We start from the raw sequence: 27257 nt of genomic DNA on the forward strand, positions 1-27257 counted from the left end.
GTCTCATTTAGCAGTTATCACTATTTGTTTTCATGGAATCCAACTGCTTCATTTTTCGCTGTTTCAACGTAATTATGAAATAATTTTATTTTTTACAATCTACACTCATGGATGAATACACAACACATGTTTATCTGCAGTTGGAGATAGACAGGCAGTTTTAAAATTAGCTTCATGTACAATAACTCACTCTTCTCCATAACGATAAGAAGTAATCAGTGTGATTTTTTAAAATAATTGTGATATACGCTACTGCCAAAAAGTAAACGGTATACAGACTGGTACTTATATAGAACCTTTCTACGCTACCTGAGCACTCAAAGTACTTTCTACAACATGACACATTCGCCCAAGCACTTCATCTACACTTACGCGCTTTTTTAACAACTTGGGGTATGCAGACTAGCATAGCCAAAGATTTAACCACCGACCTTCCAATTAGTAGATTGGAAGATTGTTCTCTATGGCTACACCTGTCCTTCATAAAGTATATAATACTGCAACGTGTACTCACGGTCTAAGTGTTGATATACATTATACAAAGCTATGGTGGTGTCACTGTTTGCAAGCAACACAACCAGTGCGGCAACCACAATGGACCCATGAGATTGTAATCAATGAAATGTCTTTTTGAAGAGTTGTGGTAGACAAGGGATTACAGCAACCAGTAAAGTAAATATCCTTCACATTTAGTGCATATGATGAGCCGTGCTCAAATTTACTTATGTTTCTCTTATGTTCCGTTGGTAGAGTTACATTTTTTATGGTGTTGTCTGAAATTAGTTTGCTTTTTAGTTTCCATTTATTCCATGTTCATAGCTTCCACTTCCATTCCAAATGAAAAGTGCCAAGAAGAGTGTTGACTAAGATGGATTAGGAACACCGCAGGCAGGTTTTAAGTGTCTGCAAGTTGAAATGAACCAAGAGAAGAGGTCTAAATGGTCATGAGATTTAATGGCAGTCAGAAGCGAAAAATGTCTGATCTCATGTTGTGCTTTTTATTTCTTTTCTCTCCTGCCTGTTTTCTGTTCTTCTTCAGCCTCTCATCTATATTTTTCCCCTTCTCCATTTGTTTCTGCCTGGTTGGGTTTGTTGATGGCTTCTCGTTTTTCTTACCGGTTTCTATTTGTTACATCATCACCGCCATCGTTCACTCATGCACAGTTTGTAGGAATGTGCATTTGGTCCATGCGCTCCATGGATGAGGAATCTCCACGTGGAGCCAACGCATTTTATAAGATAAACGACGAGCCAGATCTGCTTTAATGCTACTTTTTTTTTTTTTATCGTCGCCTCTTTATTAGTTTTACATTCTTTCCTCTCAAGCTCATTCTTAACACTTTGTCCTTCTCACACTCTCTACTCATCAGTCTGTTTTTTCTTTTCTAACCAAAACGTCACGGCCAAGCCCAAGCCTATCCAACACACATAGTTCATCAGTGAATCCCATCCAAGCATCTGTTTTGGACTTGTTGGATTGTCGGTTTCGTGCCAAATCTAAGAGGCACAGAGCCATTGCGTGTGCTTGAGAGAGAGTTTGTGAAGAAAGAAGTGAATTCTCAAAATTATTAGTGAAAGGTTAGATAGCTTTTTTGCTTTCATGTGGATAACTAGAGATCTTTTTTTTTACCTTGGACTTGTCAAATATCTCTTTAATAATCTTTATCCAAGATTAACCATGTCCTCTTGCCATGTGCGTTTGTTTGTTAAATTATGCACTTAAATGGACATCACCCACTAACGCATTTTCACCCAAGCACAGTAATAAAAGTCAACAAAATGTCAACATGTCGCAAAAGAGTGCAGCACCAAATGGTTTTAAGTGGCTGCAGTGAGGATCCGCGATAAGCTCCTCGCTTCCAGCACCTGTTAGCTGCAAACAGCTGGTGTGCCTTACAGACACCAACAACATGCCTTATAAGTGGCTGTGGTCAGACGTGACCTATTTTTGTCATATAGAATTGTGCTTGTTGTTTGGCAGTGACTTTTTGCTTTATTCCACTTACACAAAGACCTGCTGTGGTCATCAGTTGAAGGAGAAGAAGGAGGAATAAACGTCTCAATGTTAGTCAGTTCAGTGATGCAGACTGTGTGAATCGCAAAGGCTTAGCAAATCACTAATTTAGCATGGGAAACTGACTCTGAGACTAACGGAAGAGCTCTCAGCCTCTTAATGTACTGACAGTCAGGTGATAAGTGGGTATATTTTGCCCTGTGCTACACAGATCACGACGTTCCCATCAGAGCTCTTGGCTTAACCCTGCTGTCATCTTAAACTGTCTGGCATGATGGGGTGGACGCTTGTTTTTCTGAGTCAACTGTGTTGTGATTCCTGTGAAAGCTACTGATTAGCTTTAGTTTGTCTCAAGGACACAGTCTGATTGTTATATGACATTCTCGCTGTTGTAAAGCTGTCATAATTGAGAATGTATAACTGCTTTCCAGCTTCTCCATTCATCTGTTAAAAAAATGGCAACAAAACTTTGGAGTTTCATCTCTGGTTCTCCGGTCACTTCGCTGGAACATTTTATAAGAAAAGGGATGGCGCCTCCTTGGTCTGCCAGCTTGATTTAACCACCATCTTGGCTTTTTCGCGTACCAGTTCCACTCTTTAAAAAGTCAATCTAGTGACGCGAGCTGAAGAAGAACAGAACGTGTTGAGTTTCAAAACCAGCTCAAAGGAATCAGTAAAAGTGGACAGGCTTCCAATGGCTTACAAATGAACCGAAGGGAAATTCCGGGGGGGTGGGGGGGGTTTCAATTAGCACGATAGTACGTGTGTCTGCATGTGTGAGCATTTGTAGGGAAGTAATGAGATGTAAACATGTTTAAGTGTTTGTCACCAGCGATTGCCCGCCTGCATTTTCTCTGTTATCCACTTATGCATTGGAGAAAAACTAGACATTCCTGTTCCCGTCCACTGAGGACCACAGGGGCATGGAGCAGCACTCTCTGATTGTTTCATACAAGTAGAGCAGAGAGAGAGGAGGGGGTGAAGAGGTTAAAAAAAAAAAAGGTAGAATGTAAGCCAGACACAAAAAGAGATTTTGAGTGGGGGCAACAGGAACTAAGGGGGCTGAAGATATACTGCTGTAAGCGTCCAGACATTCAGACTGAGGGGAAAAGTACTGTTGGCAATGTCTGCAAGAGGAGGACTTATATCAGTGGAGTGGGTTAGTGGGTTTATGAATGACTGTGTGTGTGTGGGTGTGAGAGCAGTGCTGGGATTCTCGAAGGGCTCTCTGGAGTCACTGGTATGTTGAAGCTGATTCAACATATGCACTGAGACGAGTGTGACGTTAATGTGTGTCAGCTGCAATTTGTTTAGCTACAGCAGGGATGTTGTGTGGGTAATTGTATTGCGGTCTTACATTGGTGGTCTACATTGCTTATGCGGTGGCCAAGTTTGGACCTCTGAGCCCCAAGGAAACCACATGTGGTAAAACTACTGGACAAATACTGTGCAGCCCCCCCCCTTGTGTCAAAAAAACAGATCATATTCATTGGGGTATAAACATATGACATCCCGGTGTGTCCTGGGGCATCCAATGCCAGAAGGTTAACAGCAGCTACTTTGGGCCCTGTGGTTTGAGGGTTTCGATCTTTGGCTTGTTTTGGCACAACTCAGGATGGGGTCTGGGTAGTTTGTAGCAGGGTCAGTGCATCAGATCACAGCAGGATGCATTGTACTGTGGCTTGAGACCAGTGCCATCGGGGAGTTCACTTGAAATGTCACAGTGTACTAGGTCTCCACCAATATTTAGGTGGGTGGTGTATGTCAAAGTAACATCTACATAGCTGTCAGTATGCAAGGTTTCCCATCTGGTCAATGTTTTTCATTTCACCCTTCAGTAGTTTTAATGCTTTAGTGTATAAAAAAAAGCATGATTCATGACACGTGTGAGGTTTTTCACAAACTAGCACATGTGAGTGCAGCAGTATTTTCTGGCATGTCACGTTAGTCTGTCGTTAGGTCGTTGTTAGGCAAAACAATGACATCATATTAAGCATAATTCAATATTTTGTAAATACAATTCATATGTTGTGAATATAAATGACAAGTTACTGCCATGAAACGAAATGATACTAAGCTTTTCCATGGTCTTTTAGGTGCATAAGCAAAGAAATTGTTAACTTTAGCCTGTTGGTTGCTAGGAAACATGATGCTGTCTTAATATCTGATATAGATAAGAACCCTTAGGGGCCTAAAATGAACTTGTGTGCCAGCTTTGGTTGCTCAACTCTTGATCATGTAGGAGAAGCTTGCAGGCAAACAAACTGAGAGTTTTTTTCATCGTTAAAATATAAAACTACAATTGTATAATCACTTCTAATAAGTCAATGTCAAGGAAGACCACATTTTAAAATCTGAATATGGTTGAAAGAGATGAAGACTTCCCACAAAGTTTTATCAGTTCTATAAACAAACCCTCTAGTGCCTGAGCTGTGGGTCCAGGAAAAGAAAAAAAACAAAACACACCTTTCTTCAATCTGCAAACAAAAGAACATAATTTTACAACTTCGAAATGATGACCAGAGAATGCAAGCTTTGCACAAAATCCATCAGGTATTGCACAAAATCCACAATTTTTTCAGTAACACAAGAATTTGTAACAACCCTGCATGAAGAATCTTGCCTGCAAGTCACTGCCTACATTTGTTTGACTGGCCAAGTGCTTTAAGAGAGCAGTTTTACAGATTACAATGATAAAGGCCAAACAGGTTTAAACCAAACATTTGGCAGGCAAAAACATGCACAAAAAAAAAACCACATTTGCAAATCAAGCTTTTCAAATCAAGCTTGTGTTGACAAGTACAGAATTGCGTAAGATAGAGCTTACATATGGTAACGTCTAGCAAAACAGTGGTGTTAGATTATAAATGGATTAAGGCTCCAGTGGCACACCTGATGCAGTCAATTATTGACTGGTGTTGTGATGACTGCATGACTCTATAAACACCTGACAGTCTGTTGGGTCAAAGGTTCATCTCTACTAATACTATCAATAAACTTGCCACAGAATCAAAGAAAATAAGCCAAACTATAAAAAAAAAAACCATGCAGGGATTCTGACTGTTGAGCACAAACTTAGAAAAATTAGGTGTTTTACTTACAGCGCTCTCATTTCTAGTACTAATAATGATTCCCTTTCACTTAATCCATCATAAACATCTGGGTTTCCAAGACATTTATATGACTGATATGGTATTCTTTCTTTATTTTTTTGTTGAAAGGGTACACTTGACCACAAAGCCAAGACCATGAAGTAAAATTGAAAGAATGGCAAAACATCCTGCCATTTTCAGTAATAGAGAGTACAATGAACAACCAACGAGTTCCAATTAAACCATGAAAAAAGAGTCGGAAAGCTTTCACAAGAGCCACACATACGATTGGTTTATTTAAATAATCTCTTCTGGATACAGCTATTAGGCCATTGAAACTTGTCACTCAGTAAAAGCCATTTAGCCATTTACTACACATACTGTATATTAGTGGACTGCTGTCAGATGCTGCGGGACATTGTGTATATTTCAGACAAAAACCTTGGATGGTATCTTTACAAACTGTCCATTCCTCTTAATTCAACTCACATGTCCTATACACATATATAGTTATCTGATGATTGAGTGATTCTCCCTTGGAGCTGAAGTTTTTTTTCTATTAAAATGACAAATACACCCAATTACTTCCAGCCAGAGTTCCAGTTCTGCATCAGTCACTGCAGATGTTTCTAAATTCACTGTAACTGTGCAGATTCCTTCATGCTGAAACCAGGCTCCATCTGGTCTTTAACCCAGGGTCAGCGGAGTTGTCTGGGCTCACATCATTAGGGGCAACATTAAAGACTTTTAGTTGAGGGCTTTAAAAATTCAAATCTGGATTTCATCAGTTAACTTAATGGGATATAAAGATAATCATTCAGAAAAGTACTGGATGAGTATTAGCTGGTAAAGATGTATTTAATGTACCATCCAGTCTACAAACAGTATATTTGCAATATTTTTTCTTGAATGAGCAATACTACATTCTAACTTTTGTTCGTTGTTGGGGTTTTTTTATATAAAGTACCAGACATACACAATAGCCGTTGACTAAATTAGCATTCTTGAAATCAATTTTAGAACATGTTAAGTGTATCTCAAACCTTCTACTTCTGTACTTGCCCTTCTTAAAAACATGAGTGCATATTCAAAAAGATAGTCTTATATTAAGCACATTAAGAGTTTCTGGATAATAAGTTCATGATCCTTATAAAGTCTGGAGTGTGCGCGTCATGTTGGTGATGTCATCACAATGATGTTTGCTAGTTAGCTAAGTTAATGCTAACTAGCATTCAAGAGTAAATTTTTTTTAAATATGAACTTTTAACATATTGTGGCGTTACTTGGGTTCATGCAGTTTTCATTGCAGTCTTTACCGTCTGTACTCTGTACCACAATAACAGCTGTTGACAACAGAAAGGTTTCTGCAACAGTTTGTTTATTGCTTCTGGTCTTAGCTAGTGTTTGCTAACACCAGTGACTGGAACTTTATTTGAAATGGATCTAACACTGTCAGACTTGGGCAATTAGCCAATGAACTCTCATTTGATATTAGAATTTAATCAAACTCTTTATTAAAGAAAAACTCAGATGATGTACATACAAAGGCACAAATCTTACATGGTCAGATATGGTTTGAAAAAGCTATTTGTGATAGCTTCCAGTAGTTTTTGTTATATATATATTTAGGTGTTTGAAGTGACAATCAGATTTCCAGTTTCTTTCAGAATTCTTAGGAATCTGGAATTTTCTATTAGAAGTTTATTGGGTTGCAGAGGGTTAATGTAAAAGAACTAGTGTTGTGTTTGTTCAGGTGTTTGACAAATTGCAATTGTGAGATACACGCAGTAGTTAGGTTGAGTCACTGTCAAACATTGCACTTATCATTCAATCTTTTTTGATTTAAGACAACACTACTCTGCCAAAATACATGCTACATAGCTAAGTATTGCTAGTGCACTTTTTGGATTTGTATTAATGGAAGAATGCAAACTGAGGCAGTTTTACGTCAGTGTGTTTGAAGCTATTATTTCAAGATAATATCGGCACTGGAAAACTAATAGACCTACAATGTTGAAGGCTGTATTAAAACTAAAAACAATGCCCTAATACGAGAGGCAATTAAATCTTTTAAATCAATTTATTAAACATGTTTTGCTTAATAATATTGTTATTCATTTGGTTGATGCATGGTAAATGTAATGTTCCTTTCCTTCCATCTCTTACCTTGGAGATGTAAGCTTTGATGCCTTCGGCCAGTTTGATGCAGGGTTCGCCGAAGAGCTGGGCTAACTGATCTGGGATGTCCTGGTCCTTATCCAGAGCATTTAGTAAACTCAGGCATTTTAACTCCTCTGTCACTCCCTGGCTACGCACCTATAGGACAAACATGAGACAAAAAAAGAGAAAGTTAAACGACTGTTAAATGACAGTAATTCTTGATGCAAATTGATCCTCATGAGATGCGGAACCCAAAGATCCAGCGTATCATATAATATTTATCAGTAGCTAGAAGACAATCGTTATCACAACTGTTTCCACAATAACTATCCCAAAATCAAGTCTTATTAATCATTTCTGATCGCTTACATGGGTCCATAAACATCCTTAAATTTATTTATTCCTTCCCTTTACTCTTGATATTTATGCACGTCAGTTAGTCATACTCTTGTGTATCATCACTCTGTCAGCATTTTCAGAGCATCAGCTCATGTGCTGTCAGTTTCCTTGAGCACGTGTTTCTAATTTCTGATATTTTTTTCTGCAACATTATCTTGAGGCACCAAACCTTTCTGCAGGTTTTCAAGGATGGAAATAACCGATATAAGCAGGTTTAAGTAAATAAAAGTCAATCAGAAGCAATAACAACTAGGATAAAATAATAATTTGAGGATTATTTTAGAATTTGTGCATTTTTTTAAGTGTTTGGGGGGGAAATGGCATTCGTCTCGGATTGATTTGTAGGCTGAGACCAAACGTAACGAGAATATTTTGGCACAGGTGCACCACTGAAATGTGGGTACTTATGCAACAACACTTAGTAAAGGGTTTTTCCTAGTGTGAACATTTCTTTCCATGTGTGAAGACATACACACATATGGAGTCTAATAAGAGACAATTGAATCAACAATTCCTCAGTGGGCAGAGGGGAAATTGTTTGTTTTGCTACGCCTCCTGTTTGGCAGCGACTTCCATCCCAAATAAGAAATGTTTTCATGTAATTTTAGGCAGCATGGGTCAAATAAAACATCTTTGGGAACCAGATTGTCTACAGTGCTCTAGCTTTGGAGTTATGCACACAGATGTGTAAGTGTGTGTATCTGTGTGTGGATATCTTTCAGGGAGGTTGTCGGCATCACGATCTGAAAGCCCTGTTAATGACTCTGTAACAAGCACTGATGAGGAGAGAGATTACAGACCTGCCCTCCTTCAACCCTCCTCTGTATTTTTATTAATTTCTTTCTGCTTGACCTCCATTTTCTAATGAAACCCCTTTTCTTCCTCTGTGTTCTTTTCCATCCCCTGCCTTTTCTTTTCCCACACCAGCTCATGCTGATGCAAACGTCTGTCTCCCTTTCCTGCGACTGTGTGGGCAATTTAATTCAAACCAAGTGAGAAGGACAGAACCCTTACGGGAAAGACCACCGGGGCCACATCTCAACATTGCTGCCCAGCCCTGACAAAAGATGACTCACGTCTCTAATGACTTCACTTCTATTCAAGGACAAATCCCAATGAGTCTAATTAGACACACATGTCAGCGGTTCCAGTTGGTACACATTCCAGTTACAAGTCTATGTCTAGTTTGAGGTCAACTTTGAGAGGCTCTTATTATCCATTACAGTCAAATTTACAAAATGTGCAAAGCTGACAAAGAGGTTTTCTTGACCTATCTGACCTTTGCATGACCCAAAAACCTGTGTTTCATATAAGACGGTGTCAGTAGCAACACAAGCATGAACCCGACAGCTTTTTGGGAGAAGGACAAGAAGACAAAATATCTAATGGAAAGTTGAGTCTTCACTGGATACATTACTGTTAGGGAGAGCATTTGCAACTTGACTGTTTCTCCTGTAAAAAACAAGTCGACATCTGAAGTTATCACATAGATCTACAAGGTTTTTATTTAAGTTGTAGCTCTACAGAACAAACTCTTTCAAAGTAGCCACATTTTGTCTAATTCAGCATTTTAAGATTATCTGTACAGCTTTTTATTTATATATCATACTATATGAAACTGAGCAGCCTCAAGTAGGTGCTTGTGGCTCGCAGGAATTAATTTTATATGCTGGCCCTGTTATTTGAGAGCTGTACTAGTATATATATGAGGCAGAAAATAAGGAAATGCATAAAAGGTCTTCTTAAAATAGCTACCAAAAAAGTCCCACGTATTCCTTGTTTAAACCTGCAGAGGGTAAAAATGTGCAAATCCTTTAACTTAATGGCATTTAATGGTATTCTCTGCATGTGATGAGGTTAAACTTAATCGCACACAAAACTACATACTGCTGAGTTAATTAGAGTACACGCTCATTTTAAGCATTTTGTGAAACTTTAAGGCTCATTTGTGACTGTTGGCGTCACTCTTGAAGACTTGGCTCAAAAACGTCTTTCTTTGAGAAGTGACTTAAACTCACTCATCTATCTACTCTCTATTGTTTTTCACCATTGCGATGAGAGAAAAGGAAGCACAGCAGGTCATTTTAGATCATCCGAATACAAGCAGGATACATCCCAACAAAAACTGCTGACAGTGGAGTATGGGCAGAGACACCCCGTGCATTGCGAGGAGTGATGACAGCAGAAGTGATAGGGAGTTTCACACATGCATGAGTGGATCTGAGCTCACTCGGCACAAGAAACAGAATGAAAGTGAGTTGCATTTCTTTCTGGCGCCTTTGCCAAAACACACTCCCTGCTTTGGTGGATCTGGTTGAAGGATTTAATTGCTATTAAGGAGTTCCTTTGTATATAAAAATAAAAGATTTTACAGACCATGCTTTGCAAGTGTGTTTGCACACAAGCATGTGTGTCCATTAAGTTTTGACAGGGCCGGTAGGGAGTGTTTGATCTATTATGGGAAACAGTCTTGTCCATGTTAGTGAAGAGATAAAGCCCATGCACATCAGTGCACAGAGCTAAAACAGGATTAGAAGTAATCTTTCTGCTCCATTAGTGGATGGAAACGAGGCCAGAGGCCAAACTGAGCTTCCACAGAAACATTATCACAAAGTTAATGCACTTATTTGTTTCTGAATTTAAACTAATAGTAAGTTAAGTGTGAAAAAAACATCCTACGTCCTCTCAGTGGAGAAATGATGACACCATCACTAATTAGGACTAAACCTTTGAATACTTAAAAAGACACAAATTGTAATTTGCAGTAAACTAACTGAATGTGAAATAACCTAAAGGTATTTAAATTGCACTTACAACTTACCATCAATTTACCACTGTATGTACCTCCAATTATGACTGCATATGCTTTTCTTAATTTGTGATCATTTTCTTCTGATTCTGCGTCAATTGGCATTGGGTAATTGACCCAGAATTGGGAAACTGGAAAAAGATGGATTGATGGATGGTTTTGGGTTGTACACATACAATGAAATTGCAGGACAATATGAACCATCCACTGAAGGTTTGACTACCTCAGCTGGAATTCTGTTATGTATAAATAATAGATACCTCTCCACAGACAAATCTCTGCAGTCAGAAAAAAAAGAAAATTGTTAACAAAATTTTAGCCACTTAGATCTAAGGGACCTTACAGAAGTCATGGAAATGCAAGCTATGATACCTTGTTTAGGGTACTTTAATTTCCCCAGTGTACAGGAAAAAACAACCTGTCCGACCTGACTGATACCTACACGTTCAGTAGGTGATGCAGATGTGTGGAATAAAACCTTTGAAACATTGGCTAATGTTGGCTGTCTCTACAAAATTGTTCAGACACATTAGTGAAGACCAACCTGACCAATAGTGGATTGACCAGCTAGCAAACCAACATTGCTGATTTTTGCCCAATGCTGTGCAATCTGACTAAAAGATCATTAAGATCATTGTTTGAACAAACAACCCAATGACTTCCAGTCCCAACTGAGAGATGGGTTGGAGGAACAAATTTTGTCACATTTATTTAGAGTCTTCGTGCTGTAGCTCTCATGATTACAATGCAAAAGCTGGCTGGTGTCTGGCTTCAGCTGGGAGCCAGCACCACCACAGAGCCAAGCACAGCCTTTCTTGCTTTCCATGTTTGGTTCCCCTGGAGGATCTTTCCATAAATACTTAATCTAATTGTCTGATCTGTCCGTGTAAACCAAATTCTTCCGATCTGTTGGTTGGCAGTTTGTCTTTCATTTACTCATTTTGAAGCCATAATATTAAAACGAACTCTTCATTTAAGCGATTGCATCGGTCATTTCCAGAACTCAAAATCCTTTTGATTTAGTAAAGCTGTTGGAAAAGCAAAGAAAATGTGAGTGTGTTTTTTTTCCTGTAGGCCAGTGTGGACATGCAGGCCTCTAGAGATGGAGGAATCAGCCCCTACATCATTACCATGCCCTGAGAACATCCATCTGGAACGGCTCCACAGGTTTTTAAGCATGAGCATTATGAAGAGGTCCCTCCCCTCATCCATCCTGACTTCTCCACTGACAGCAGTTTGCCAGTTCCTGAATCCTCTTTGCCAAAACCCCTAAATTGCAAAACTGCCTTTATTAGCTATCATTTCAGGAATAAGTTACACCCCTGTGATTCGACAAGAACAAATCAATAAGCTGGTGAGAGGACAGAATTACTTCTTTACAATTTGCAGAAATGTCTTCTGACAAAGACTTAATTACTTTTAATTCTTAAACAATGGTCTAAAGAGGGTTTCTAATCTTATTGATAGCATGTAATCTGCTTTGCAGTTTTGCTGTTATTATTTTATGAACGCACACTTTAATTTTCTCTGAAGCCATATGATATATTTTACACAAACAGTCTTAAATTCTGGTCTTGCTGCACTTATCCCCTGAGCAAAGTATTTTCTCAATGTATTGACATCAATCATTTATCCTTCCCTTGGCTCGTAAGCAATGAGTCCATCGGGCCCCCTCTGCAGCCCAATCCAAACCAACAAAAGCTAAAAACATTTGCAACATGCAAAAATCTTTTGTAACTCTCAACTGTGTTGTTAAACTTGCTCAAATATAACTGTATAATGTTGGCTAGCTTGTCAAAAGAAAAGAAAAATAGATATGAGAGTCTGTAGATGTTGTTTTCCTTGGAAAGACCCCCGACAGTTGTTGCATCGCGACATATCCATTTTTTTTCTCCGCAAAACATTTGAAAACTGCGATGAAGATTAATTTTAATATATTTGGATAATAAAAAATATATTTTGTTAATCCAGGTTACATGGTGATGTAATGCACCCTCAGGCAGCCTTGCTAAGAGGACTAAGAGATGAAACATCTGGCTAAACTCTTTGGCAGAAGTTTGTAGAAAAACAGAAAAATGGGTTCATTATCATTGTCTTTCCAAAACGTACTTGCAGTGCTTTGGACCCTGTGCTTCTATTGTGATTACAGTTTGGCAGCTAAAGTTAGAAAACAATTACTCTGACGACTAAAACAAACCAGCTTTAACTGTTGTTATCAGACACAACATGAACTGTGGTTTCCAGTGTCACACACTTAGTACATCAAAACCATATCAAAACTGACTTTGAAGATTTTAATGGAGCAATTAAAAAATCATTTTCCTGTGCGCAAATGGTCAGATGGAGTCTTTTTTTCTGAGTGTGTGTGTGTGTGTGTTGTAACTGCTGCTTGTTTTTGTGATAAAATGGCAAGGCTGGTGATTTTTTTGAATTGTTAGGTAGTTTAGTTGAGGACATTGGGCAAAAAATAATCTACCATCAATTAAGTTGAATATACTGGAATTTTCAGTACTCTGCAAAACTTCTGAGCCACCCATCATTTCTTCATATGTCGCTTCCACAGTTTTAAAGAGAGCAATAATTCTCCAGCTCCATTTTCAGTCATTTTAATTTAGGTACAACCATGAGTGTATACAGCCATCTGTAAAACATGGTGGTGGCCGTGTCATGGTTTGAAGCTTCATGTGGTGTTAGAGATCTTGTCTAAATTTATGGAACTGTGAATGCCAAAAAGTACCATCAGATTTTAATCCAACTTGCAATACCGTCTGGAAGCTTTGGATTGGCAGCAGCCTAATTTTTCAGCACGACAGCGATCCCAAACACACTCCTACACAAACCGACGTGGATAGAAAAACACACAATGAAACACTATCAGTCATGAATTAGCCTCCCCAGAGCCCAGACCTCAACATTATTAAACCAGTGTGGGATCATCTAAAGGCAGACAACATCCAAAGAAGAACTCTGAATGTCTTTTAGAAAGCCTGGAGAACTATTCCTGAAGACTACTTAAAGAAATTACAAGATATGTTGACTAAAAGAGAGTTGAGGCTGTGTTAAATAATAAAGGTAGTCATGCCAAATACTGACTTTGAAGGTTGTTGGAATTATACAAGCTCTGTTTGTGTCCTATATACTGTATTACCAAGTAATAAATCACTGCATGTATTTCCCATTTTCCAACCAAAATATAAAGAAGTGAGGGGTGGCTCAAGACTTTGGGACAGTTCTATGTATGTATGATCAGTTTAGAATTATGAGTCAAGCGAAGATTAATTGTCCTTGTGAGTCAAACACAAAGACACAGAAACACAGACTTTTTGCTCTGCTAAATATTGCACCACCACACCGCAGGTTAGATAATGCTCGTTCTGGTCCTGTTGACAAATTTTTGAAATGCACGACTTGTCGTACATAGACACCACTTCAGGACCCTTTAAAACCCTCCATTCTGTCCCTCAGGCCTGTGGTTGTAGTATAGAGAATATATTGGAGTATATTTTAAACCTCAGTAGATGCCCTGGGATGAGTGCACAATCCAAAATTAAAATTAGATGACATAGTAATCATTGCTCGCATCTCATATCTAAGACTGGTAACTCAGTAGAAATGTATACTGTACTGACAACTGTATTGACATGGTGCAACTACACTTTTCCCTTTAAAATGTAATAAAGCACAAGTTTTGTAACAACTCTGTAGCTTGACTAATATCTCTGCACACCAACATCCAAATCATTTTTTTTTCTTGCCAGTTTTGTGGTACAGCAGCAGACTGCTTAAAAACAAAGACAGGAAAAAAGAAAACATTTCTCAGCCTGTCAAAAAGTTATTTTACTGCTGAACCTGAACTTGAATAATTGATGGCGAACTACTGTTCTCCAGACACAAGAGCTAAACTGGGATACACTCCCCATTGGTCTGCCTTTGGAACTGATCCTCGCTGCAACGAGTGGAAAATCACACACACAAACACATGCATTTATGAGTGATCTATGCGCTTTTTAAGCGTGCTTAGCCAAAAGACATGTGGTCTCTCATGGCTGTCCATACTCAATTAGATGCCTGGGCTTCAGAGAGAGGCTGACAGAGCTCCTGTGATCCTGATGCCGGCTCTCTCAGGAAGTAGCAAACAATGCTTCACTGTTTCCTCCCCTGTGTGAGAGTTTTGTGTGTGTGCATGTACATCTGTGTGTGTGTGCATATGTGCAGTTGAGTGAATGTGTGTCTATGTGCATGACCGTTTGTGTGTATGCTTGGCCCTCGGTGGGACACCAAAGCCTGAAAAGAATATCTCAGAGGGCCACTTGGAAACCAAGCTACAATTTTGTGTTTCACTGTGTATGTGTGTGTCCGGGAGTTCTTTGGCAGTCCACAACTCTCATTTTAGGGGATTAGGAAGAGGAGAAGGCAACCACGTAACTCAAATCCAGCAGGCCAGAGGTCTCGATCCAAGAGTGTGTGTGTCTGTGTGTGTGCATTGCAAGATGAACGGCTAACGTAGAGGAAGACAGAGAGCAGGGTGAAATAACCGCTGAGGCCTCACTCACAGTGGCACTGCACATAAATCACTTCATCCAAAAACAGCGGCAGGGAGACACACGAGTGCGGGAGTCAAATAAAACATACTGAGTGTGCAACACGGTGGAACGAGCTTCATCATGTTTAGTTACACCCCAGCCCGTGGCTGTGGGAGGGAAGAGTCTAGTTTTTAGGTAGCAATCTACATGGTATCACTACAAATTACCATCAAATCGATCCGTGTCTTTAGGCAGAAGGAGAATCAGTAGCAACAGTACAAAAGAAGGTAGTAACTTGGAAAAAAATGCCTTTCACTGGTTCATTAAACTGTATGTCAAATTTGAAGACCATTCGTGAATGCCTCTGAAGGAAATGCTCTGAAGCAGAAGTGAACCAAGGCTCCTACAGTAACCTTCGGGGTATGGTTGCTTGCCTCAACAGGTGAGGTATAGAGGCAGAGCCCGTCCTGCTCATCCAGTATTAGCAATCTGCTGATGTATCGATATAGATACATAAAAACATTAAAAAGTAAAGAAAATATGGAAAATGCCCTTTAGCCATTTTATGGGTGCTGATGTTACACAGTTTGTCCACTGTTGGCAACACGTGTTACAACATGTAACACGACCATGCTTTTAAAAAATAAACTTGGTTTAGTCTTACAAGTCATGGCCAGTATAAATGCCAAGACTGATATATTGGTGAATAGCTAGTTTCAGCTGATATATCGGTGGGGCTCTAATTGACAATGCTTCCATCAATCATTTTCTTGCCACTCACAAAAATGCCTAAACAATCATTTCACATTAGATAAAAGAAAATATTCTTTTTTTTAATCATATAAGATGCCAGAGGGAAAGTTTTGAGTGAAACTGTGCATTCGGTTATTATTTAACTGACGCACGTTCAAAATGTTTGAACAGTAAATTTATCAACTTTAAAAATCTCTTTTATGTCACTTCACAGTGTAGCCTGTATCCTGTTTTGGCAGTATTAAGATACACTATGATTTCGTCTTGCTGAATAGCTAACTATACAAAAAGCCGTTTCCACAGCTAGGATGAACATCAAGAAAGAAATGGCCGGAGCTTATCACAGCTGTGAAATCTGTTTCTACCTCATCCAAACTGTTTCTAGCAACTGCAACCACAGCTGTTTGGTAAACTGGAAGTAATGGATATGTCACTTTCCACTGTTTGGTTTATGCAAAGGAAAATGAAATAAGCCGCCTCCTTGAATACAAACAGCTAAACAAGAACACCATACCACACTGAAACAATAAAGTTCAATGAAACAGCGGGTCAGTCACGCACACGAAAATCAAAAACATGAGAAACTAAGGGATATCTGTAAATGCTGCAAAAAACAGGCAACATGTTTTAGCTTTAATAGCTTTTACATACTTCAGACCTATGATTAGCACGTATGTTTCTGGAGGTTGTGACACCTTCAGAAAAGTACACGTTTAACTAATTTAGAGAAAGTCTATACAGTCATAAACACTGGAGTATTGTAGGCGTTGTTATTACTTCGGCACTTAAGCAACACCCAGCTCACTGTAAAGATGAGCCTTTGGCAAGAGAGTCTGACTCTTCATCCACTACTCACTTTCCTTTGTTAAGTAAAAGGCCCAGAGCAATCGTTAAAAGCTGCAGTGAATGTAGTCATGTGTTTGCATCGGTGTACAAGCTTCTGGTTATTTGTGCATGGGTGGGAAAGAGCAGTTTTTATATTTAACAGATAGGTTTGAGACGGTTTTCAGTCTAAAGGCATGCATGTCTGCAGGTTTATTAGCACACTGTGTGCAAGCTTCACTATCTGCTGTATCTGGCAGGCAGCCAGGGTGGTGCTGACACTGATTTATTCGACAGCGTTGTCCGTTACACGTTTAATGGCCGGCCATTTTTTCAGCAATCCATCACGTTAAACACCAGGATCTTTTTGCTAAGGAGCTCTTGATTGCCAATAAGGCACAAATGGTATTTACGAGGGAAAATAAAAATATAGGCTGCTTTCATTGTAAATAGTGAAGTAAACTGCGAGTTTCTACCTCACTCCAATGTGCGGGCCAAGTTTTTGTCTGGAGAGAAAAGGCCGACACTCCCCCACATGAGGCCTGCCAGATTGCAGCACAAAATACAAAACAGCTTCCAGGGGAGTATTTTGAAAACTCGAGCCAAAGACACAATCATTAGAGCACCGGGGAGCAGAAACCACCATTTTTAACATGGGTTCATGCAACCACATGAGTCCCAGCCGGGCCTCACATGCCAAAATCAGTTTGCTTCAGGAGAGTAACCAACCCGGGAAAGTCTTGGAGAAATGCCGACATTTTTAAAGAAGATAAACTGAAAAAAGTGTGCATCAACATGCAACTACATTTGCAATCATCATTTAAAATTCTGACTATTGGTGGCATAAGATTTATTTCCAACCAATCCAAATTACAACAACATCTTAAACACTCTAAAACATTATAGAAAGAAACCCAACGACACAGCAATCCACTATGAGTAACGGTTTGGCAACGATCGATGGAGTAAACAGGAAAAAGAAAAACCTCAGGCTGAACTAACTTCAGGGAAGGCAGCTATCTTCTTTCGTCCTTCAGGTCCCACTGTGACCAAAAGAACTTGATTCACTGTTTATCAGAAAACATGAGGAAGTGCCAGTTCTGACATGGAAGTGATTAAAAACCACGAAAACCAATCCTCAACTTGTAAACTCTACATCCTCTTCCCCTACTCAGTGACTCGCTTGTTTTGCAGTGACATGCCAGTCATTATTTGGGAGTCAGTGTTTGGTCTTTGCAAATTTCCCCCAGACAGCAGCAGCAGGTGCCTTAAAATGTAAAGATGAGCTGACTCTGTCAAGGTCGAGACCATATTTTTCAAAACAATTTTTTTGATGACATGAATAAACAGAAGAAGAGTTCAAATAACAAGATCGCCACTCATGCCCTGTGATAAGGAAATATTGCCATTTCACACCGCATTTTCGGTGCCATTTAGCTGACCCCGTCGCCCTAGTGCAGCACTGAAAGCGCTTTCATTATGAGCCGCAAATACTATGTAAAAGCCATTATCGGTTTAACGGATCACACGGCTTTGCCTAAATTTCTTCTGCATTAAATTTCAATCACGCTGTTGCCATAATCTTCCCCAATTTAGAACAACCTTTGCTTCACCGTGACGTCTCTCTGACTCTGATCTTTCTGAAGTTCGATTTCTGCTTATTTGCCTTTAATGAGTGTGTATTTAGCCGCTAGCTCCTACACAAAAAGCTCCACTGATTGCAGCCAAAAGGGCAATTTTATAAATTAATCAGGGAGGTCCTGAAAAATCTTGATTTTTAATCACAATCAAAGAACAAGTCAGGCTCTGTGAGAATAATAGTGAGCCTTCAAAGACAAGTTAAGAGTACACAGATCCATGTGACATGAGTATAACAGAGTCCTGGATGGTTTTGTCTAAAAAAAATGTCACAAAAAGCTATGAAAAGTTATTGAATCTTGTGGCAGAGTTACTATGTGAACTGAAATATCATGATTGCTGTTGGGTATTGGGTACAAATGCCAAAAAACAAATTGTCGAATCGTCAAATATTCAGGCACAGTGCTACTTATTCAGAAAGGAACTTCGGACAATGTCACTCAGGTTACATCAGTGTCCAAAATCTGCTCCAGATGTGTTCTCACTACTGGAAACACTTGTTTGTCTGCTCTGTCACTGAATTCACACAGTGACCTTTTCTTTTCTTACGTGGGACTTCACACAGATTTTGTACTAGGAAGCTGGTTGGTTAAAGACTGTGTTATGTCCAGTTAAACTGGTTCTCACATACATCAAGTAATGTCAAGAACATTTCAGGGCTACATTGCATGTGTATAATTGCTTCAGAAGATGTTACTACAGGTGGTGCAGTGCTTTGCAATGCACAGCACAGTCATTGCCTCACAGCAAGACTATTCTGGGTTCACGGGTGGCTGTGTTTTGCCAGTGCACCCTGTAGCCGTGCAGTTTCTCCAGGTTCCCTTTGAATTTGACCATGAGAAGCATGTGGTTTTCTCTCTGTCTATACGTACCCCGCTGGCGCCCAGGACAGACTCCAGCTGCCCACAGTTTCTCCAGAATAAAAGCAGGTATAGCGCGGATGGATATATCGCTACATTCAAACAATGAGTGTTTTATTGCAGAGTTTCCTGGTGAGAAAAGATACTCAGCCGCAGCCAAATCCACTCAGGAACTAGATCATTTCCTCCAAATCAAGACAAATTGAAGGTAACCATGTGCGAACATGATTTTAACAAAAGACAGCACACATGTTCAGAGAAACTTCACCTAATCTGATTCGATAAATATTCAAGAGATGAATTACACCAATAAAAGCCCATAAATACACAATTGAACAAGCCCGTCTCCCACTGTTAAGTCAAAGGTTTCTCTTTGAGCTTTAAATCACAAAGAGTCTGGATTTTATACATGCTTGGAAGATGTCAATAAGGCTATAGCTGCTTTTTTCTTAATTCTATCCAGAAGACAGGCTGCTTCTGCTTGCAGGCATTAATGACATCAGGCGCAGGCAGTTACTTCCTTCTGCTCTTATTGGTTTCCCGTATGTGCGTTTGGATGACTTATCTGTTCTGTTTATCTAGCAAGTATGTTTTTTGAGTCCTTTGACATATTTATTGATCATTAGTTTACCTGCCGGCTACAATACAAATGTATGCATGCATCTCTGTGCATTCGGGCGTATGCATTCATGCACGCCTTTCCTTGCCAATATGCGTGACAGTGTACGCAACCCCCATCGAGAACGCAGAACGCCACTCCCAGCTTTAGCGTGTGGAACTATGACCTTTCTTTGTCAGCTTTGCTGTTTTGGAGTACCTCCAGTTTAAATAAAGTTTAAAGACATACAAAAGCAGGGCGGACCTGCATGCTGTTCTTCTGGCTGTGTCCCCTTTTTCTTTTTTAACTTCCTTGTTAGTAAAACAATTGAGAATATTGCTGTTTAACTAAAAAAAGAAAGAAAGAGCTGTTAAGATTAGTTGTGATAAGGACACAGGGCCTATTGTAATGCAAGGCTATGGTTATGCGAGCTACGTTATCTAAGTTGGTTTTGCTGCTTGATTTGGTTACAAGGGTTAAGTTTCTGTTTCTTCATCATCTTTCCGAGAAGAAAGAAAGGGAAAAAGACATTGTGACAAAAGCGAAGCCGAGGAAGAGAAGAGATCAGGACTTTCTGGTTCAGGCACCTGTGCACAAATGACAACAGAAACACTTACAGTAAATGTGTTAATTATGCCTGATATGAAAGCTCCAGAATAAGAGAGTCGAGTCTCAGCAAAAGCAAAAAAAATGTTTATTCTGATCAGCATGGAGATTCTCGCAAAGGATTTGCTGCATTTCAGCACATGCTAGAAAATGGTGTATACAAGACAAGTTAGCACCTGTGCTATTTAAACCTAATTTAAACCGGATACTTCACAATTTAAGTCCTGTCAGTAAATTACAGAAATACAAATACTTTTAAAATCCCTTTAATAGCACATAAAGCACTTAATGCGCCGGCCCCTTGGCATATGTCCATCTAACTCACTATTTAAAATCCAATCCGGGCTCTCAGGTCATCGAGTGGATTATTTTATTTTTCCTGTGGAACAACTTTCCTGCTGACTATAATCTAGTGTTTCAAAAGCAACATTAAAAATCTCAGTTTCTGCTTAACTGTTGGTTCGAAGGTTTGAAGATATTTTTGTTTGTTGGTTGGTTTTTGTTGTCTTTGAACGTAATGAGCTTTGTGTTAGAAGAACTACTACAAAGATGATTTTCATTCTACTTTTTTAAAAGATTCATGTATAATGATCTGTTTAGACTCATGATCACCTTCACACAGTCTGTGTAGATATTTGAACACACAAGCCCCGATGTGGGAAAACACCAGCTGACATGTGTGTACTGGTTGTGGGGACAACCAGTTTCAATCAGACAAACAGCTGGATATCATTAGCAGCCCACATGTATACTTTTACCTGAAGTAACCCTAAACTGTTTAGCTGTAGTTTTTCCAAAGAACCACTTAACATTTCTGTTGTATGCAGTAAAACCCAAATTATAGATTAGATGTTATACTACTGTACCGTCCCATCATGAATCATACTTGGGAAAAATCAAAGTGAACAGAATGGTAAAACTGTGCGCAATACGACCAGTTAAAAGCAGCTGTTAGACCAAATAATACACAGCAAGTGTGGGGAAAATGTCACTATGGGAACCAGAGTGGGTCAGAAAGCTGCTGTGGGGTCCTGTAGATGCTTCTGGGTGGGCAAGTCCACCATGTGTGGGCAAGGGTGTTAAGTTAAATGTGTTTTTGTGTAGAGGTGCTGAGCAAGTAAGATTCAAGAGGAGTCTATGCAAGTGTTACTATAATGGTACAAATTGTAGCTGATGTGTTTTCTCTACTGATGTCCAGGCGGCTCCACAAGAAGGAAAAAGCATGGAAAGTCTGAGTTATCTTAGGGTTTTGTGTTAGAAGTGCATTTTCCTTTCATATAGTAAACTTAGTAAGTAAGTAAACTTTATTTATTAAGCGCTTTTCACAGACAGACAATCACAAAGCGCTGTACACAAATATTAAAATATTAAAATAAACAATAAAATCAATAGACATTATAAACAATGTAAAAGATCAAATGTAAATAATGTAAAAAATATAAAATATGTAGATCAACAAAAGGCTTGTTTGAACAGAAGAGTTTTTAACTGTTTTTTAAAAGAATCCACAGAGTCAAGCAAACGTAATCGTAGTGGTAAACTGTTCCACAGCCTTGGTGCAACAGACTGAAAGGCTCTGTCCCCTTTTGTCTTCAGTCGTTTACGGGAAACAACTAAGAGACTCTGAGTCTGTGAGCGGAGATGAAGAGCAGCAGTGTATTTTATAAGAAGCTTGGATAAGTAATCTCGAGCCTGGCCATTTAGTGCTCTGTATGTTAAAACAAGAATTTTAAAGCGAATTCTAAACTCTATTGGGAGCCAATGTAAAGAATATAAGACGGGAGTGATGTGAACACGCTATAGCCCTAATTCTCAAAATTAATTAAATAATAGTAGAGAGAAAAAGTGGCACTAAATTTGTTTCCATGACTATTTTAATTAAAATTATTTAGGATTAGACAACTTTTACCAACCCTCCGAAAAACATTATTAGCCCTTGAAGAACAAATGAGGAACAAATTAGCAACAGCAAGTCTTTCGGTAGTTACTATTTACAGAAAAACAATTGAAATTCTAATATTAATGAATCATTAATTAGTCATTAAGGAAGTGTACATATCCAACATATGTACCAAATAAGCAGGGGTAAAATCATTTAAGGCTTTAAATGTTGTCCACGGAGAGAAAGTAGGGCTACTAACACAGAAGTAATGTGACCTCTCTTTCAGAGCAAATTGTATTACAAACTTTAGTAAATTCATTGACACTTTCTTACTTAGGTGTTGCTGATTGGTCCTAATCTAAACCTTTAGTTTCACTAAAAAGGTAACTATTCTTGTAATATACAATAACCCCAAGAAGCCCTTCTTGCTATGTTTTTAGTTTGTATTTGTGTTAGCAGTTGTTCTTTAGTTACTTAGTACTTAATGAATACTTCCTCATCAGTAAGTTAGTTTTTGTGTCCCTTCTTTTAATGACTTTGAAAACATCTCAACTGAATTCCTGGTGGTAAAAATGCATTGCCACCATTTCTGTGTTTTTGTTTTCATGCATAGATGAGTGCCTGCCTACGAAGCTACTGTTCAGACATGAGTAGCTGTTAGTGTTACCAGCCGCCACAATAAACACACAGTTGACCTCACAGACCGCTCTGGCTACACTGTCGTATACAAAACTCTACTACTTGGATGGTGCAGTTTGTTTGTGTGTCCTTATAATACCTATGTTGTGGAGACATAAACGTGTTTGCGATACCACACTGTGGACACTTTTAGGGACAGAAAGCAAATTGGCACACATTGCAGTTATTTAAATCTTGACAGAAGAATTCCCAAAGTAAATTCTCCCCTGCAGAGAACAGTTTAAACATTTGCTAGATGTAACATTATAGCACTGGATAACTGAGTAAATCTTGTCTGCTTTATTTCCCTGCTTGCTAGGTCAAAGGCTATCAGGAGCTGTCGCTAAAACCATGACTGACCTTAGGCTGCAGATCCTTGAAATATACTCAGATTTCTTACTTGAGAGCTTTCATGATTTCACTACAAGTGCAGTACATTTGCACTTTGCTTCCAAGAGCACAGCTCCGACACGTTCTCTTCAGAATTTCTTTTCAGCGTGTTGTTCATTTTAGCCGTGAACTGAATCAGCCTGGCATTATTAAATAAAACCAGACCACTTGAGATCTTTTGCATGACTTGCAATTCAAAGCTTCACCAGCGTGGCACTACTTAAAACCTATTCCGCGGCTGCTATTTGTCAATGCGCTCCAATTCCTCCATTCAGTTAAAGGCAATCATTGTGTATTTGTGCAGTCTGTTGAGAAACACCTTGAACACCTCATGAGAAGATTAAAGCTGCCAACTCGAGAATTTGTCAACTCCCAAAACCTGTTCGACATGTGAACTGATGTGATTCTTTGCTACTATTATGCTGCTTCCTGGAATCCAAAGCAAGATGGTGAAGTTACTCCAGCTCTCGCTGACAACTAAAAACCTTCCTTTACGTGAGAAGATGAGGGTTGGGAGTTAAGCTTATCAGTGAGGACTAGACTGTTAAAGATATAGGTAATCTTCTTATGATTAATCTCTATGCCAATGGTAGATTTCTGGTTTTATTTGCATTCTGTCTGTGGTCCCAGTACATATCTGTTAGTAGTGACCAGTTACGCATTGGTTGCATGCAAGTAACAGTCCCTATGGAGAAATGCATCAACTTTCATAAACAGTGACAACAACACAAAACAGGAAGTTTTAGTCCAGATATTTTCTGGTGAAACTGGAAGTACCAAAAGGTTCCTTGAGGCCAATGGGTGTCCAAGATTGCCACACAGTGAACAATAATACCTTTGATAAACTCCCTCTGCTATCACCACTCTGAGGTGAAATTAAGTCAAACGCTTGAACAGAAACAGGATGTAGAATGCACTTTGGTATCATCCTTAATTTCCCCTTAAGTTGAATAGTAACACTTACAGACACTCTTACTGTTGACTATGCAGCTCTACCAGCTCAGTATTTGAGTAAGTCTGTTATGTCAACTACTGCTTTCATCCTGATAACCTTTAAGAAAAACTGGGTGAAACTACAAATCTTGACTTCTTGGAGAAGCAAAAACAGCCCCTTTGTGTTGGCTACAAGGGTCTTCAGTATAAAAATAGGCTGTTTAAATCATTTAAATCATTATCAAATTACAATCTAGAGGTTTCTTGGCGTCCCCTCCTGTTCACAATATTTTGGAAGACCCAGTTCTACATTGGTCTTGTTTTCATAATATTCAGGCAAGATCTCCCCTACAAGAAGCCAAGACATCCATGTAGCTATTTTTGGAAACAAGTCTTTTTTGTCCAAACAACTGCAGCATGTTAATGTTTCTTTCCGCCTCTGGAAAGTCTGGGAAATTTGATTAAGGCACTGAAAATAAGGTCAATGAAACCTTAAATGAAAGCACTGAATCGCAATCTTTTTACATGCATGCCAGAGGAATGTTTTAGTTCTTGTATTCTGATGACCCTGCTTCACATCTTGATCTAAATCTGATTTGTTCATCCAAAGTCCCATTACATTGAGAGCTAAAAGGTCAGTGTTAAAGGTGCTCTAATTTAGCAATCAAACCAAGATCTGTTTTCCAAAATTTCCTTCCTTCCAGCTTTTAACAGACAAAAATATCTACCCGCACTGACAACATTAGTTACAAGTCAAGGCCCGAAGGGAAAGCGGCTGCCTGACAGGTTCATGATTTCACTTCTTTTCCCAGAGCTTTATATATTGAGGGTTTTTCGTCCAGCAGCTGCAGACAAGCCAAATCAGCGCTCAGAGGTTGATTCATTGATTCATGGATGGCCTGTCCAAGAATTTTAGAGGTTTCTAATGAAGTAGTGTTATTTTGTGAAACATGAAGCTGGAAAAAAATATGTTTTGGTTTATAGCTCAGTGAGGCGCTAAGGAAGTGGGACAGCGGCGATAATATTTTTGTGGTTTCTTGATCTGAAAAAGCAATGATGATAGGTTACGATGGGCTCTGATCACAAGCCAAAACCACAGTATTCCTTACAGTCAGTGACAGACTGGGGGAAAACAAAAGGATAGACAACACTGTGGTTTAGGGAGGTAACTGTTTTTAGAAGTGGGACCTGAGCAGCTGGAGAAATTTGGAAATGATTAGAAGACAAAGCGCAGAAAGGAGTTCAGTGGTTGTTTAATTGGTAAAGGAATGAGAGCTGACAGAAGATCAGGCTGGCCTTATTACTCAGCTCAGAAACAAAATGTTGATATGAGAGGGAGAATAAGTGTGTGTATGTGTGTGTTTGACAGAGAGAGGAAGGAAAAGACTGGATTTAGAAAACCTTTATGCAATGACTAAAAAGGGTCTCCTCTTTATGCCAGGAGAGATATATCTGTCGATTCCCAAGGACAGATAATGTAAAAGCAGCTAAGAACTTCCCATCTAATGAACCAAGGGCTAATCAGCTAACACACAGTCTGGGAACCCATCGACTATCATTACATGGCCTAGCCTCTGGGGATGATGTCCAATATTTCAAGGGTAATAGTTAGGCTAGCGGTTATCCAGTCCAAGACTTCCTGCTCCATGATGAAAATGAAAAAAAGTGTATAAAAAAGACTGCTTTCCTCCATAAAGCCTGCTCAAACTTACAGTAAATGAAAACCAGAAAGCTCCCGGTACTTAAAATCTAACCCTTTTGAACACAACATGCAAAGGAACAACACATGTCAATATGAAACCTGATTTCACTTCAAGTGACTTCAGTTGTTGCTTTGTCTTTTTCAATTTATCATCACTCAAGGGAGAGACGAGCAGAAAGGCCTTTTTAGGTGAGCGCCTCATTCTTTGGAAAGTTTGTTGTTTTTGCTTGATTTTTTTTTTTTAATTTCCTGATCAGTCACTTAATGATTTTTCCCCACAGAACTGGAACCATGGGGTTTCTGATATGACACATTTTATAGCACAACTTGTACAATAAAAATTTGCAGGGTTTTCAAAAACAAAGGTGTATTGTTCTGTCGTAGTCTTTTTATTCTCCATGTATTGTTCCTATTACTACTTTTTCTTATTTAAAAAGAAGTAGTGATATAAGGTTTCCCTCTGTCTGTATTTCTGTTTTGCCCCTTTGAAGACTGGTTTCTTGTGCTTTTACTTCCATTCTTTGTTCTTTTCCAGCTTTCATTATTGTCCAGTTAAGTCGATCTGCTTCTTTTTTACCGTTCCGTTTGTGTTTATCTTTATTTTTTTTTGTATATACAATACACTCACATTTGACAGTGACTTCGTTTTTACATTGCCATTACTTTCATCCTTCAGAAACCCTTTTACCATTACCAAAATTACTCGTCCTATACAACCACTCCAATACCATATGCTGTGGTTTGGTCTCTTTTGATGACACATGTATAGAAAATAATGAAAAGGCTTTAGTTACCATGTGATGGAAGCCATGTGGATCTTTACAGTGAAGACTAGAAATGAGAGGAGAGCCACTTTTTGTAGAAGGCAAATGCAATTTGTTTACATCACAATAAAATTCACGTTTCTTGGCAACTCCAAGACTCGACGCGTAAAAAAACTCTGCAGAGGTATCTGTGTATCACCTGGCTAATTTTGCACAGGCACTGTTTTGGTGGTTATTATAGCTTATTAGCTTGAGGGGGGTCTCTGTTAATGAACAACATTTGTATAATTTAATAAGCTTCTACTAAAAGAAAATGGTCTTTAATCTAAAGCCAAAAACATGGTTTCTCTTAGAAGACTTCTAATAGAACAATTGTAGGGGTTTGTTGTTGCTGTTGTTGTTTTGGGGGTTTGATATAAGTACTGCCTGTTATCAGGCATCAATAATTAATACAAAAACTCATGTGAACATATTAATTTAGTAAACCGAAAGCTAACGCTGCAGTTAAGCTGAGATTCTTAAAAACTGAAACAGGTTTATAAACATGAGCAGCAAGGATGACAGTTATGAGATAGCTCTGTTAGGAGCATCAATGCCCTCAAATCTCATGAGCAACATTTATCAGCACTTTATA

At 38.9% G+C, this 27257-nt stretch overlaps 1 protein-coding gene across 1 annotated transcript in view; it reads right to left on the reverse strand.

The window, feature by feature from the left end:
- Nucleotides 1–27257, reverse strand: part of tnfsf10l (TNF superfamily member 10, like) — a 71238-nt gene that overhangs the window by 33978 nt on the left and 10003 nt on the right. The window contains exon 2 of the mRNA XM_005752653.1: nt 7273–7422. Within this exon, the coding sequence (XP_005752710.1) occupies nt 7273–7422 (150 nt within the window). The remainder of the gene's footprint in view (nt 1–7272; nt 7423–27257) is intronic.

The sequence above is a fragment of the Pundamilia nyererei genome, unplaced genomic scaffold, assembly GCF_000239375.1.
Source record: "Pundamilia nyererei isolate P.nyererei 1_Seehausen unplaced genomic scaffold, PunNye1.0 scaffold00370, whole genome shotgun sequence".
NCBI classification, from domain to species: domain Eukaryota; kingdom Metazoa; phylum Chordata; class Actinopteri; order Cichliformes; family Cichlidae; genus Pundamilia; species Pundamilia nyererei.